This window comes from Corticium candelabrum, chromosome 3, assembly GCF_963422355.1.
Source record: "Corticium candelabrum chromosome 3, ooCorCand1.1, whole genome shotgun sequence".
In the NCBI taxonomy this organism is placed as follows: Eukaryota; Metazoa; Porifera; class Homoscleromorpha; order Homosclerophorida; family Plakinidae; genus Corticium; species Corticium candelabrum.
In genome coordinates this window covers 6366871-6381035 of record NC_085087.1, presented here as the reverse complement: position 1 = coordinate 6381035, position 14165 = coordinate 6366871, and the positions used below count along the sequence as shown (strand labels likewise).

General features: G+C 40.8%; 4 protein-coding genes across 6 annotated transcripts in view; all 4 read right to left on the bottom strand.

Moving 5' to 3' along the window:
• Positions 1 to 1776, bottom strand: part of LOC134177447 (phospholipase A and acyltransferase 2-like) — a 2375-nt gene extending 599 nt beyond the window's left edge. The window contains exons 1-2 of the mRNA XM_062644226.1: positions 1721 to 1776; positions 1 to 70 (exon numbers count right to left, since the gene is read on the bottom strand). The exon at positions 1 to 70 is cut by the window's left edge and continues 599 nt beyond it. Coding sequence (XP_062500210.1) covers positions 1 to 70; positions 1721 to 1755 — 105 coding nt within the window. The 5' untranslated portion in view covers positions 1756 to 1776. The remainder of the gene's footprint in view (positions 71 to 1720) is intronic.
• A 4328-nt stretch (positions 1777 to 6104) lies between these two features.
• On the bottom strand, positions 6105 to 7152 carry LOC134177121 (lecithin retinol acyltransferase-like). Its single transcript, XM_062643847.1, has 2 exons — positions 6900 to 7152; positions 6105 to 6752 (listed from the first exon to the last, which is right to left on the bottom strand). The coding sequence occupies exons 1-2, from the start codon at positions 6977 to 6979 to the stop codon at positions 6263 to 6265; spliced, it is 570 nt and encodes a 189-aa protein (XP_062499831.1). The 5' UTR covers positions 6980 to 7152; the 3' UTR covers positions 6105 to 6262.
• Positions 7153 to 7446: 294 nt separating this feature from the next.
• On the bottom strand, positions 7447 to 12046 carry LOC134177122 (contactin-2-like). Of its 2 annotated transcripts, XR_009969433.1 has the most exons (4): positions 11578 to 12046; positions 9835 to 10103; positions 8789 to 9049; positions 7447 to 8277 (listed from the first exon to the last, which is right to left on the bottom strand). XR_009969433.1 is itself a non-coding variant. In XM_062643848.1 (2 exons), exons 1-2 carry the CDS (start codon positions 8946 to 8948, stop codon positions 8042 to 8044), a joined length of 396 nt encoding a protein of 131 aa, XP_062499832.1. In that variant the 5' UTR covers positions 8949 to 9155; the 3' UTR covers positions 7447 to 8041. The 2 variants fall into 2 exon arrangements, 1 of the variants encoding a protein (XP_062499832.1); XM_062643848.1 differs by lacking the exons at positions 9835 to 10103; positions 11578 to 12046 and having other exon boundaries at positions 8789 to 9155.
• A 452-nt stretch (positions 12047 to 12498) lies between these two features.
• Positions 12499 to 14162, bottom strand: LOC134177142 (lecithin retinol acyltransferase-like). 2 transcript variants are annotated; one of them, XM_062643878.1, is made up of 3 exons: positions 14063 to 14162; positions 12780 to 13195; positions 12499 to 12713 (listed from the first exon to the last, which is right to left on the bottom strand). In XM_062643878.1, the coding sequence occupies exons 1-3, from the start codon at positions 14095 to 14097 to the stop codon at positions 12673 to 12675; spliced, it is 492 nt and encodes a 163-aa protein (XP_062499862.1). In that variant the 5' UTR covers positions 14098 to 14162; the 3' UTR covers positions 12499 to 12672. The 2 variants fall into 2 exon arrangements, with proteins under 2 accessions (XP_062499862.1, XP_062499861.1); XM_062643877.1 differs by having other exon boundaries at positions 12499 to 13195.
• Positions 14163 to 14165: the final 3 nt, after the last annotated feature.

The following is a 14165-nucleotide window of genomic DNA, read 5'->3' as shown; positions in this document are numbered from 1 at the left end:
TGATGATGATAAGCTGCAGTCTAGAGGGCTCACACCATTTACTAAAATGTGATCGCCGTTTTCAAGTTGTCTAAAATGAGACATAAGATACTATATTATAACTAATGATTAGAACAGTAGTTTGTCCATATCATAAACCTAGCTATACATGTCTGATTAAATGCACGCATGCACAGACAAACAAACGAACAAACAAACAAACAGACAGTTGGTTTATTCATCGTCACTCGAGGGCGCATCTGCATCTGCATGGCCCAAGCCAAGCTCAAGAAGACCACCAGATACTGTTCATATATGGTTACTAATTAAAATATACTAATTAGCTAGAGCATATACCTAAAACAGCAAGTAACAGAACCAATTAAGACAGAACTAGTTAAATAGCCGACAATCTTCCAGGTCTTTCTTGTTCCTCTTGCACCAGATAGCAAGAGCAACACAACGCAATTCCAGACATTTGTGGCAAAAGTGACTGACGTGAATTTTTGCTGCTGCATGTATGTTGTAAACTTACACACAAAGGTCATAACTTAGTATAGCAATTAAACCGCGGGAAGACGTAACAGGAAAACAGAGAGACAGACAGAACGACAGGCAGAGAGACAGAAAGACAGAGAGACACAGAAAGACAGAGAGACAGAGATACCGGGCGGGGCGGTACCGAACCAGACGTAGTGGTGATGGCAGCGCATCCGGGGCTGCAATCCACACTGCGTCTGGGCCGAGGCTAGTGTTTGTTACTGAAGCAAAAGAGAGGTCAGGAACGCTTGTTTTAGGAAATGCAGGGAACAAATCAATCCTATCTCATGAGACAAGGAAGTCACTATCAGAGGGGAATACCCTACTTTTGATTGTGCAACTCGAAGGTTTTTACTCTAGATCGCGTAGCAAGCCGGTAAGATACTGCTACATAAAGAAATGTTGTTTTCTACATGTTCAAACGACACCGTACGATCTCCACGCTGCAGAGAGTGATGAGAAATTGGCTAGAAATACGTAGAAACATGTCTAGACATGTCTTAATAGTTTATTTTAGCACCAGACGTCGAGATTCTATGCTCAAAATCTTTACAGAGTGTCTAAATTTGCTCGTAAAATGACGATCTAGCGTGTTTCGGGCATCCAAAACTAGAGGGCGTGACTTCACGCAACTCTGACGACTACCACGGCTACGCACGAAGACGACGCTGCCCATACGATTGTTTGAAAGATGAGATGTTAGGCTACTGCAACAAATAGATTAGGTTTGTGCTCTACACGAGAGGCCATCGGAAACTAGAAGGATTTGTCCTTATCTAGAAGTAGGGCGTGGTAGACGTTTAGTCCAGAGCCATATATGGCTCTGGTTTAGTCGAGTCTCGTTCTCGCTAGAACGAGCCAAATCCATTGATTGCCACGGATCAAGAATAGTTAGTTAGTTACCTAACGTCTCTACGTTGCCGTATATTCGTACCTAGACAATGGCGTTGGGCCAAGATCTCGCGTCCGAATCTATCGAAACTAGATACGGAACCTATTATCAAACGCGGCGATCGAATTGTCCTATGCCGTTGTTAAAAGTAACAGAGACACTCTGCAACCGCTGCATGGACATGGCACAACTCGACAAGTATAATGTAATCACTGACTAGCCTGTCTAGAGCTACGACATAGACGATACGTATACCGGAAACACACAATGGTAAAACTGCATGCAGATAGCTAACTCTAGTTGGCTTACCCAGTATCGGTAATCTTCGTCGGCGACGCTCCCATGTCGTGCGAGAATCAAACGACTGGCGAATCGACTGGGCGTGCGTCGTCTTCAGACTTGCAGCTATTTCTATTTGCGGCTTTCTATTGGATGTGGTTTAATTAATTGCGCACTGACACGTGATCTCTGATGCCACCAAATGCGCAACAAGTGCTTTACTGTACAACAGGACGCTTAGCTAATTAAAATCGAGTTTTATCTTTTACGAATACGATCTCGAACACCGATGACTATGATGTATAGTCGGCGAGTTTAGAGAGATTAAAATCACGCCTCAAACCAGAAATGTCAAAAAATGCGATCAACGTTTGGTTTGTTGCAAGCGTAGACAATCTATGTACTGTTTAAATATGCCTTGTTATTTTAATCTAGTTTTAGAATTGTTCTAGCAGAGAGTCTGTGCGACAATGGCTAGTTAGCTAGAATAGTGACGTAACGAGAGGTTGCTCAACAGAGTATAACGCTAAAAATTTTAGTGACGTAGCCAGAATTATATACACCATACTATTGGGAAGTGGTCTAAGCTAGCAAACCATAACTACCGACATACACGAGTACTGTAGGCTATACACACATCTTCACATTACACCCACCATGCAGTGTTGCATTAATTGCTTTTCTCAAAATAAGGAAAGAAAGTTGGCCGGACATAAAGTCCGACCAAAGTAGCTTAAATTTGACCAGACTTACGTCACATTTGATCAGACGTTCACAAAATGTGCAATATCATAATATAACATATATTACAATATATATAATTAAATTTTATTATATATGTATTATATATTCATAATGTATCCATATACATAAAGAGCTGTTGTCACTGCTCTGTGGACTTGACGCTGCAGCATCATGCACATGTACACTACCTGTACCTATTTGAGCTCTAGCAACCAGATTATTAGGTGCCATTTGGGGCATAAAGCCCACTGCCTTACTGGGATAGCAAGATTGTTTCAGGTAACTTGAATTAATATTAATTAAAATAACTTACAAATATTTAGAAAACATACATTATCAAATTGTGTGATTGTGCGTGCGTGTGTGGGTGCTCTCTTTTGTTACTATGGCAAACTTGTGCACCCCCTCGTACGTCAGTTTGTGCTTCTACAACCAGGTTGAATTTTATGCTTATCAACTTGTGTTGTTAGCTGTAATACGGTTTTCTGCAGTTAAAAAGGTATTACCTGACATCAACACCAAATATAACAACTAAACCGCCACTGTCCGGTGTTTTAATTGGTAATTTTAATATAGTAAGACTTTTGTTTTTGAATACATACAGGAAGGATTCAACACAAGAAGCACTCACTCATACTTCTCAACTCATGCTGGAGCTCGTTTGGGATTTTTTGCTAACAATGAGAACGATTGCTAGACACCAGATTCTTTTCTTGGCTTTGGAACAGGGTGCAGTAGCAACAGAAACAGTGCTGGAAACTACAATGGTGGACCCGCAAATACTAAAACAATTGCTTATATCGTGGCACAATGAGACGCTGCACTACTAAATGCATGATAGCATTTAAGATAATTTTCTCCAAGTAAGATATATATCTAGTCTCGCGTAGCCAGACTCTTTCCCTGCGTCATACTTTTCGCCCGGAAGTATGACGCGGCAGAAAGGGGTCTGGCTACGCGAGACTAGTAAGATATCCACCAACTTGTTTCTAAATAGTAGGTCAACTAGTCTACACTATATACTTGATTACATTACAACATAAACCAACAGATCTTGACAGAGTAATAAATATTCATTTATACACCTAAATCATGTCATGTCAACAATTACAAGATAGACAAATTAAGCTATGTACATATATGTGCACACAAAACCAACACGAGACCAAACTTGCAAGATCTTAATTGTTACCCCTATAGGTAACTCACTAGTCTAAGAATCACTTTTATTGCCAATTAACACCATTCGATGGAGACACTGGACAAACGCTATAGCAGCTAGCTGATCATGACTCATGCACAGACAAGCAGAGCATCAATCAGACAAACTAACAGACAACTTAGACAGACAAACAGATGGACAAAGTAACAAAAACAACAAAAAACCAAACAAACAGACGACCAGATAGGCAGATGAAACGACAGATAAACACCAACTGCCTAGATATGACAAGGTATACAACCTCTTAGTAAATTTTAGAGCTCTGTGTATGTGACACTTTAATTTCTTGTAGAAATGTGGGATAACGACTAACAGACAATGTACAATGTCTGCATCCAATCTGACAAGAGAATGACTTTAGACAAGAGGAATGACCTGAGCCACAACCAGACATTATATATAATTGCAGCACCAAAGAACTCTAGACAAATTAATTAATTAAATTTCTGTCATGAATCCGCCCTTCGCAATACTACACAACTCTACATCACGTGCACACAGGTCCCATCATGCAGTCATTTCTGCATCATGTTTTCAATGTTCAAAACAAACGAGCAACAAAAATACCAATGCCTCGCGACATTTCATAAAGAACGCGTTTTCTAACTTATCTTCAGTCTCTTAGCCTCATACAGTCATTGTACAGCGGCAGGGTTTACCTATACCTATCAGTCGAAAACGTAAGCGCTATCTAAACTCCCGGATAATGTCTACCAACTGTATGGAACCTTTGAGTAAGTAGAATCGTTGATCGAACAGCTTAGCTAGAATAGCTACCGCTGTGATATTGTCATATCATTATTCACACACGATAGTACCGCTGAAAAACGTTTCTTTGAGGATCAATACCGTACAGTTTATGAAACGCTATTGTTTTGTGCGGGACTCCAAGGCTAGTTCTGCAGCTGCATGACAATTCTGGTTTTTCATCAACCAGTTGACGTCAGCAAAGACGGTGAGTGTATTAGACTTTAGTACTAAATTGTTGAGCGCTGCTCGGTCGTACGTGCTTCAGCAGAGTAAATCTCATTTCACCATTGATATCAACCATGAAAGTTTGATACTGTATTTACACTTAATTGTATGTCAAAGTTTGCTTACTTTGATCATGATAGATAAGAATAGAGGACTCGTGATAAGCAAATAGCTGCTAGTAATAACTTTACAAAAATAGCTATTAAATATTGACCACCTAAGTCATGTACTAAGAGGGTTGGTCAAGTCAGTTGACTACAAATTGAAGCTTTTGTAATACACAATTTTGACCTCAAACGGTGCTAAATGCATAAATCGCTGTAAATTCTCTACTTAACATTGTCTGACTCAGACTTACTTTATGAGAGTCGTGCAGCCTGATATTGATATGTTCTGTGGTATTTAAAGAAATCGTTAGCTAATGATCACTACGACCTTGGAATCCATGCACGCATGTTTAGACATGCAAACGCTAATACTGGACTATAAACTTATCTGTTTACTTTTGTTTCCATCTAGCTATACTATTTGTTATATAAAGGAAAGAGAACTTAGCTTAGGCCACCAGTTTTTAACAATCATAAGCTTTTGTTCACAATATGCTTTTGTACTAAGTTAGGTTAACTTAGCAGTGCACCATTGCTCGGTGTGTGTGTGTGTGTGTGTGTGTGTGTGTGTGTGTGTGTGTGTGTGTGTGTGTGTGTGTGTGTGTGTGTGTGTGTGTGTGTGTGTGTGTGTGTGTGTGTGTGTGTGTGTGTGTGTGTGTGTGTGTGTGTGTGTGTGTGTGTGTGTGTGTGTGTAAATTTTAATAATAAATAGTCGCTAGTAATAACTTTACAAAAATAGCTATTAAATATTGACTACTAGAGTCATGCACTAGGGTTTGGTCAAGTCAGTTAACTATAAATTAAAACTTTTGTAATACACAATTTTGACCTCAAACGGTGCTACATGCATGAATCACTGTAAATCCTCTACTTAACATCGTCTGACTCAGACTTGCACTATGAGAGTCGTGCAGCCTGATATTGGTACGTTCTGTGGCATTTACGCATGTTCAGACATGCAAACGCTAATCTAGACTATGATCTTATCTGTTGAATTTGTTTTAATCTAGTTATACTTTTTGTTAAATAAGAGAGAGAACTTAACTTATCTACTTTTAACAAAGCTTACTCATTCAGCTTATCTACTCGTGCTGTAAAAAACCCACCAGTTTTCAACAGTCATAAGCTAATTTGTTCACAATCTGCTTTTGTACAAGTTATGCTAACAGTGCACCATTGCTCAGTGTGTGTGTGTGTGTGTGTGTGTGTGTGTGTGTGTGTGTGTGTGTGTGTGTGTGTGTGTGTGTGTGTGTGTGTGTGTGTGTGTGTGTGTGTGTGTGTGTGTGTGTGTGTGTGTGTGTGCGCAGCACAAGTACAGTACAACTGTAATGGGATACCACAACAACTGCAAACATAAGATGCACTTCAAACATTTAGACAAAATTATTATTGCTCCTTCCAAAACAAAACCTATCTTTTACAAACCCAGCAGTCTACAATTTAACGATCAGCACATTGCAACACTCATCATGACTAAGACAAAAGTAGATTGACTACAAATACAAGTACACATTGACCTAACATTTAGTTGTTTTTTGCCTTTCCATCTGGATTGACTTTCCCAAGCTTATGAGCCAGATTGACTGTTGCTACCAGTGAATAGACTGATGCTCCCAGTAGTCCACCGCTATCATAACCAGCCACAGCTGTTGCAAGAACACACTGAACCTCGTTCCACACTTGACTAGAATATCCCTTTCCAGTCTTGCAGTACGTAGCAAAATGCTCGCAGTTATTCCACAGAAGTGAGTATTCTGGCCATTTCTTTGTAGTAAACATCTGCCTCGCTTTGGCAACCACATCGTTCGGTGGAAGACATCTATCTTGTGGGTAGCAGAAAATGAAAGTGGCAATACGCCCTGCAACGAAATCCATGAAAGAATCTAGAAATATCGTTGCCTGACTTTTGTCGTATCCTGTGAAATGATAGACTTTGCCATCGCTGTAAATTCCGTGGTGCCAAATGCCTCCTTCCTGGGATTGAACTGCCAAGTGATCTCCATCACAGAGCTTCCTGAAACATTTCGTAAACCATTAGCTAGAGTCGAACGTGCAGTATTCAGCACAAAATCTGTTATGTAAGACTCTTATTGTGTCTAAACTCATGGCGAGTTTTTCGTCACAGTTTCGAAAGAGTAGCTAGAGAGTATGCATGACTTACGTTGAATCTTCCAACTTCTTGCATTTCACTCCGTATAGGAAGGTTAGGAGACATGCTGGAGAAGAGGCACCGAAAGACATGAAGACTAAACCACTGGAGTCGTAGATTAAGGAGCCTAGGAACTAATTTGTTCGGGGAACTAACTTGCAATTGGGGACTGCATGTTGATTGGGTTACCCATTTATAAATGCAGGCCAATTAACAGACTGGATATTAGTTAACAAATGAATGTCTATGAATTGAGTGATCTTGAGTCCCGCGTTATGCTGATGGTTGCCTTTCTTGTGTAAAATAACTCATTGAACTTACACGGAGTCTACCACAGTCACGTGTTCCTGTACCACCCCACAAATAGTATACAAGACTGTCATCACAGATGATATCAGTGTGATATCGATACTGTAGATGGATCTGTTATTGTAAGTTTCGATGAAAATTTGATGGAATGCCCTGTTTGCGTACACGTATTGTACAGTCTGCTAGAGACAGTGGGTCGTGTAGTGTGACCGAGTAAGTGACTGAAATCATTAAGTAGGAAAACTACGAGATTGCTATCCATGTGAACATACAACGTCAGTAACCATCACATCGAAGTCAGGCTAAATGTGTATAGAACAATGAGTATCATGCACCGCTAATTCAAGTGCTAAACTAAAAATACACATTTTAATAAATACAAAATAAAACACAGCAAACTGAAATACTACATTGTGATGCAATAATCTAATCAAATTCGAGTAATTTAAGTGGGCAAACATGCTTTACTAAGTCAAGATCAAAACATCTTCAGCCTGAGATATGCAACCAATGTTATACATTGCCCTGATTATTGCTTCCCGATTTGCTTCGTCACCAAATACATTAGTCCACGTATCCAATGCTGTTACAGCTTGCATAAAGCAATCATCTTTGTTTTCTTTTTCTAACATCTTTGTCTTGTTAATGTAAAACCTATTTCCAGACAAGCTTCTGCGAACAGTCAGACAGTTTTTCAGCAACATCCATCATCTCATGTACACTTGCTCTGTATGTGTTCTTAACATGTCAGTGATTGCTTGCTACATCATCTTTATGGTTGTAAAAGCAAGAGTCTAATGGATCTTTCTCATCGACAGTCAGTTGTACGTTGAGCTTATGTCTTCTTAATGGTTTGTAAACTCATAGCTAGTCAACGGCTCTAACCCACTGACCAGTTGCTCTTCTGCAGTTCCACCACTAAAGTTTCTGGCGGTCTTCCAATGATTCGATCCACTCACTCTGTAGGTCACTTTGTATCCATGAATTGGATTAAAGTTTTCATATCCTGGTGTCCATGACAAATCAATGGAAATGTTTGTTTTGTTCTTAGCAATAAGATAAGTAAGTGCATCAGGTGGAACTAAAATTAATACAAAAAGTGATATAATTAATTGATGTGTGAGATGCCTGTGGCTATTGTTTGGTCATGCTATAGCATTTGCTTGTGTTAACTTTAAATAATTTATGTGTGTGTGTGTGTGTGTGTGTGTGTGCGTGCACGCGCGTGTGTCTGTGTGCACGCATAAAAGATTGCAATGGCTTGGTCATTTACAACGGATGAACGTCTCTCATCCACAAAAGTTGTTGCTGAGAAGCAAGTTGCATAATGTGAAATGCCCTCAGCATGGTCCAAAGAACAGGTGGATTGATACAATGACGGCTCTTCTTCGCGAAAACTTCTGCAATGCCAAAGCCCATAATGGGTATAGCGGAATTCCAGGTTCCAGGTGTGTGTGTGTGTGTGTGTGTGTGTGTGTGTGTGTGTGTGTGTGTGTGTGTGTGTGTGTGTGTGTGGCAGTGTCTAAATTACGAAACTCCTCACTCACAAAACTAAACTAACAAGTTCTGTAGTATATCTCGTCAACACTTACCTCTTACTTCCAGTATTACCGCGGCATAATGAACTCCCATGATATTCCTTCCTTCACAGGTGTACGTGCCTGTGTCACTCTTCTTAGCATTTGTGATTACCAATATGCTGTCGCTGATGTCATCAGACTTTACCTCTCTTCCATTCTTCAGCCATTGCATTTGTGGATCAGGAACTTCTTCTGACTTACAATTGAAAACAAAGTTGTCTGTTTGGTCAATAGTGTTTACTTTGTTTTAAAGGATGGTGGTGACTGGAGTATCTAAAGAATAAATCAGTAACTCCAAATGCATAGCAAGCACACAGACAAGTAAACAAAGCAGACCAAGACACAAACAAATGCTAAGAGAAACAGAAAAAATAACAAAACAAATCAACAAAAACACAGACCAATAGACATACAACTACAAGCAATTAACAACAAAGACAAGTAAACAGTAATGCATGCAGAGAAACAAGCAAACAGACAGAGACAAACAGACAGACAGACAGAAAGACAGACAGACAAACAGACAGACAAACAGACAGACAGACAGACAAACAGACAGATAAACAGACAGACAGACAGACAGACAGACAGACAGACAGACAGCCAGACAGACAGACAGACAAACAGACAGACAAACAGGCAGGCAAACAGACACAGACAGACAGAGAGACAGAGAGGCAGACAGAGAGACAGACAAAGAGACAAACAGACAGGCAAACAGACAAACAGACAGACAAACAGACAGACAAACAAGCACACAAGACATACAAACACACATACAAAGCATAGCCAAAGAAATAAACAAACAGACAGATAAATAATGAATACAAGCATACACATGTGCATATACATCTTGATTGTGTCAATACGATTCTCTAACAAACACTTTCAATATCTTTTATCTGTTTTTCACTGTCCTGGTTACATTCATACACACAAATATATGTACACGTATGCATACACAAAAACAAGTATATAATAAAACAGATCACACAAAACGAGCTGAAACAATACAGTACACGGCATATGGCATATCATCAATACAGTGAAGTACTCACATTGCACTGTAAACTGCTCAGTCTTGCTTCCAACTCCTGCTTTGTTACTACCGACACACTCATATAGTCCAGCGTCAGTTTTGGCGACGTTGCTGATGATGTAGCTAAGCAGTGTTTTACCAGTCACTCTCTTAATGTCTTTCCTGTTTCCTTCTGTTTAATAAGCATGTAGGTAGGAACAGGCTTAGCGTTAAGAGATGCACACTCAATTGTCACAGAGCCTGACTCGTTGGCATTAGGAATAACAAACTTAGTGATTTTAGGAGCAACTGCAACAGAGCATTCCAAAAGCGTCAAAAGTGAGCACACAAACACACACATGCACGCATGTGCACACACACACACCTGGCAGACAAACAGACAAACAGATTCTGACAAACAGACAGACAGGCAGGCAGAGCTAGGCAAGAAGGCAGACAGACAGACAGACAGACAAACTCTGACAGACAGACAGACAGACAGACAAACACAACACACACACACACACACACACACACACACACACACACACACAACACACACACACACACACACACACACACACACACACACACACACACACACACACACGACATGTGCACGCACACATCTGACTGATCGCCCCACAGACAGACAGACAGACAGACAGATAGTTCCAATGTATCCAGATATTTTTTTGACAGACAGACATGCCTTTTGTTTTAGCTTATAATTAGGTCATAGAGACTGTTTGTGTTAAAATTTATCACTTAGCATCAAATGTATTATAGTTAAATGTTTTAAAATATATGTATTTGACAAACAGACAGACACACAAATAGACAGGCAGGCAGGCAGACAGACAGACAGACAGACAGACAGACAGACAGACAGACAGTTAGACCGACAGACAGGCAGGCAGTTAGACAGACAGACAGACAGACAGACAGACAGACAGACAGACACACACACACACACACACACACACACACACACACACACACACACACACACAACACACACATCATGTGCACGAACGCATCTGACTGATCGCTCCACAGACAGACAGCCACAGATAGTTCCAATGTATCCAAGATATTTCTTTGACAGACAGACATGCCTTTTGTTTTAGCTTATAATTAAGTCATACACTGTTTGTGTTAAAGTTTATCACTTAGCATCAAATGTATTAATATAGTAAAATATTTAAAAATATTTGTATTTGACAAACAGACAGACACATAGACAGACAAACAGACAGACAGACAGATAAGCAGACAGACAGACTAACAAACAGACAGGCAGACACACACACACACACACACACACACACACACACACACACACACACATACACACACACACACACACACACACACACACACACACACACACACACACACACACACACACACACACACACAAGAAGGCACAAAGTCAGATCATACACTGACACAGAAACAAAGATATGCACACACAATCATTGTTTCCCATCTTCTCCCCCCAAATGACATTTCCACAAAACATAAAGCGTTCCCCTTTTAACACCCCCCTCACGTACACACACACACACTAACACACACACACACACACACACACACACACACACACACACACACACACACACACACACACACACACACACACAAAAGGTTTCAGATCTAGAAGCCACATTCATATCACAACCTGATCAACACACAGACTATGAAATCACACAACCAGCTGCATGACAACACAAAAGGTGTACATATCTGAGAACGCAACTAATGCATCCAAATCACTCACCAGCAAGCTCCAACGAGCGAGTAGGCCCACGCAGTGATACCTGACGTCCCACATCATCTCTCCCCATCGTAAAACAATTCCACTCGCCTTCATACTTCCTTCCAAATTTTCCAATCTTCAAAATATCCGTCGCCGTTTCGACCTCCACCTGCGGATCGTCCTCGAATTTGTCGATGGCGACTGCAAAATTCGTCTCGTGGAAGCCCTTCATGCCTTAAGTGGGCACGAACACGTCGTTACGCTCGCAGCGCAGTGCGATCGTTGTGTTCTCGACTATGGCGGAGCTGATTGGGTAGACGGTCCATCCACCGTCCAATGCGGTCTCCTCATACAAATGCAGAGTGTCGCCGCCTACAGAGAAACAGCAAACGGAAGCGCGTTGACCACACCCAGAGAGGACGTGCATGTGCAGAGGTGCGAGAGTCGTACTGTACTCTCGTGGATTCTTACCTGCTAGGGCGAGCAATGCGAGACAAGTTGAGAGTCGATGGAGAAGCATGTGGGTGAGTCGGAAGATGATGAGATCGATGACCTTTACGCACGTGTTGCCCGGATGTCGGTAGAAATGAGTGTATGTACTGGTATGTACCCGTGCATCATAGTTTTTGGTGTGTCCTTGATTTAGTATTAGATTCTCTAAACAAACGACTGAGTCTCCTGAAAATGATAATTCGCGATTGTGGTAATTAAGTTTGTGGGCGGGTTTATGCTTGATCACACTCATGAAGGTGGGGCAAATTGGAATTGAATTGATATTGTGCAGTGTATTTCTAAAATCGATGTCAGCGAACGCTAGCATTAGCTTTATGATTTGCTACGTACTATGACTGACCAAGAAGAAATTCGGTTCAGCAATCATTATGCGCGCGCGCTTGCACGCACGCACGCACACATACACACATTGAGAGCTGAATGCTCTGAGATATGCCTATCCAATTACGACCCTATAATGTTATACACATATGATATCATTAGAGGGCGACTACTGAAGTCTAGGGAAGATACAGACAACGTGAAAACAACTAAACATACTAGTCATTCTTGTTCAACTGTTCATTATATGTTCACAAAAATGACAAATCATCAAGTCTAGACTCAATTCATCCTTGTATGTAAAAGATTGTTAGGATTACTACCTATAGTAAACACATATCTAAGAGTGAGCACCATGGCCACTAGAATAATAATAATAATAATGATACCGAGAGGTTTAATAATGATATTGAGAAATTTAATATCAAAGATGCCGTCGACTTGATTGGAGTAGGCAATCCCTGTCTTGCAATATGTTGCGAAGTGCTCACAGTTGTTGGAGACCAGATCGTATTCTGGCCATGTCCCATATCGAAATATCTTGTCGGCTCTCTCAACAACCCGTTGAGAATCGTAACATGACTGTTCATAATAGTTGATACGATATAAGCCACTTCGTCCATTCAAAAAATCCTCAATTCTAGATTTCTTTACACTCGCATCTCGTTGAGTGTCACCGAAAAAATGGTACACATACCCGTCACTGTATATACCATGATGATCATAAAATGATGATGATGATGATAAGCTGCAGCCTCCAGAGCTGAGACCATTTACTGAAATGTGATCGCCTTTTTTAAGTTGCCTAAAATGAGACATAAGATACTATATTATAACTAATGATTAGAACAGTAGTTTGTCCATATCAAAAACCTAGCTATACATGTCTGATTAAATGCACGCATGCACAGACAAACAAACGAACAAACAAACAAACAAACAGACAGTTGGTTTATTCATCGTCACTCGAGGGCACATCTGCATCTGCATGGCCCAAGCCAAGCTCAAGAAAACCACCAGATACTGTTCATATATGGTTACTAATTAAAATATACTAATTAGCTAGAGCATATACCTAAAACAGCAAGTAATGTACAGAACCAAGACAGAACTAGTTAAATAGCCGACAATCTTCCAGGTCTTTCTTGTTCCTCTTGCACTAGATAGCAAGAGCAACACAACGCAATTCCAGACATTTGTGGCAAGAGTGACTGACGTGAATTTTTGCTGCTGCATGTATGTTTTAGACTTACACACAAAGGTCATAGCTTGGTATAGCAATTATACCGCGGGAAGGCGTAACAGGGAGACAGAGAGACAGACAGAACAACAGGCAGAGAGACAGAGATACCGGGGCGGGGCGGTACCGAACCAGACGTAGTGGTGATGGCAGCGCATCCTGACGTAATGGTGATGGCAGCGCATCCGTCCGAATCTAGCCGCTAATCGAAACTAGATACGGAACCTATTACCAAACGCGGCGATCGAATTGTCCTTTGCCGTTGTTAAAAGTAACAGAGACACTCTGTAGCCGCTGCATGGACATGACACAACTCGACAAGTCTAGATGTAATCACTGACTAGCCTGTCTAGAGTTACGACATAGACGATACGTATACCAGAAAACAGAATGGTAAAACTGCATGCAAATAGCTAACTCTAGTCAGCTCACCTAATATCGGTAATCTTCGTCGACGACGTTCTCATGTCGTGCGTGAATCAAAGACTGACGAATAGACTGGGCGCGTGTCGTCATCAGACTGGCAATGCGCCAA

Coding starts and splice junctions, on each gene's coding strand:
- LOC134177121 (XM_062643847.1), bottom strand. CDS start 6,979: ATGTCTTTCGGTGCCTCTTCTCCAGCATGTCTCCTAACCTTCCTATAC. Junction 6,753..6,899: donor AAGAAGTTGGAAGATTCAAC/GTAAGTCATGCA, acceptor GAAATGTTTCAG/GAAGCTCTGTGATGGAGATC.
- LOC134177122 (XM_062643848.1), bottom strand. CDS start 8,948: ATGCAATGGCTGAAGAATGGAAGAGAGGTAAAGTCTGATGACATCAGC. Junction 8,278..8,788: donor GGTAATACTGGAAGTAAGAG/GTAAGTGTTGAC, acceptor TATTAATTTTAG/TTCCACCTGATGCACTTACT.
- LOC134177142 (XM_062643877.1), bottom strand. CDS start 14,097: ATGAGAACGTCGTCGACGAAGATTACCGATATTAG. Junction 13,196..14,062: donor ACGAAGATTACCGATATTAG/GTGAGCTGACTA, acceptor GTCTCATTTTAG/GCAACTTAAAAAAGGCGATC.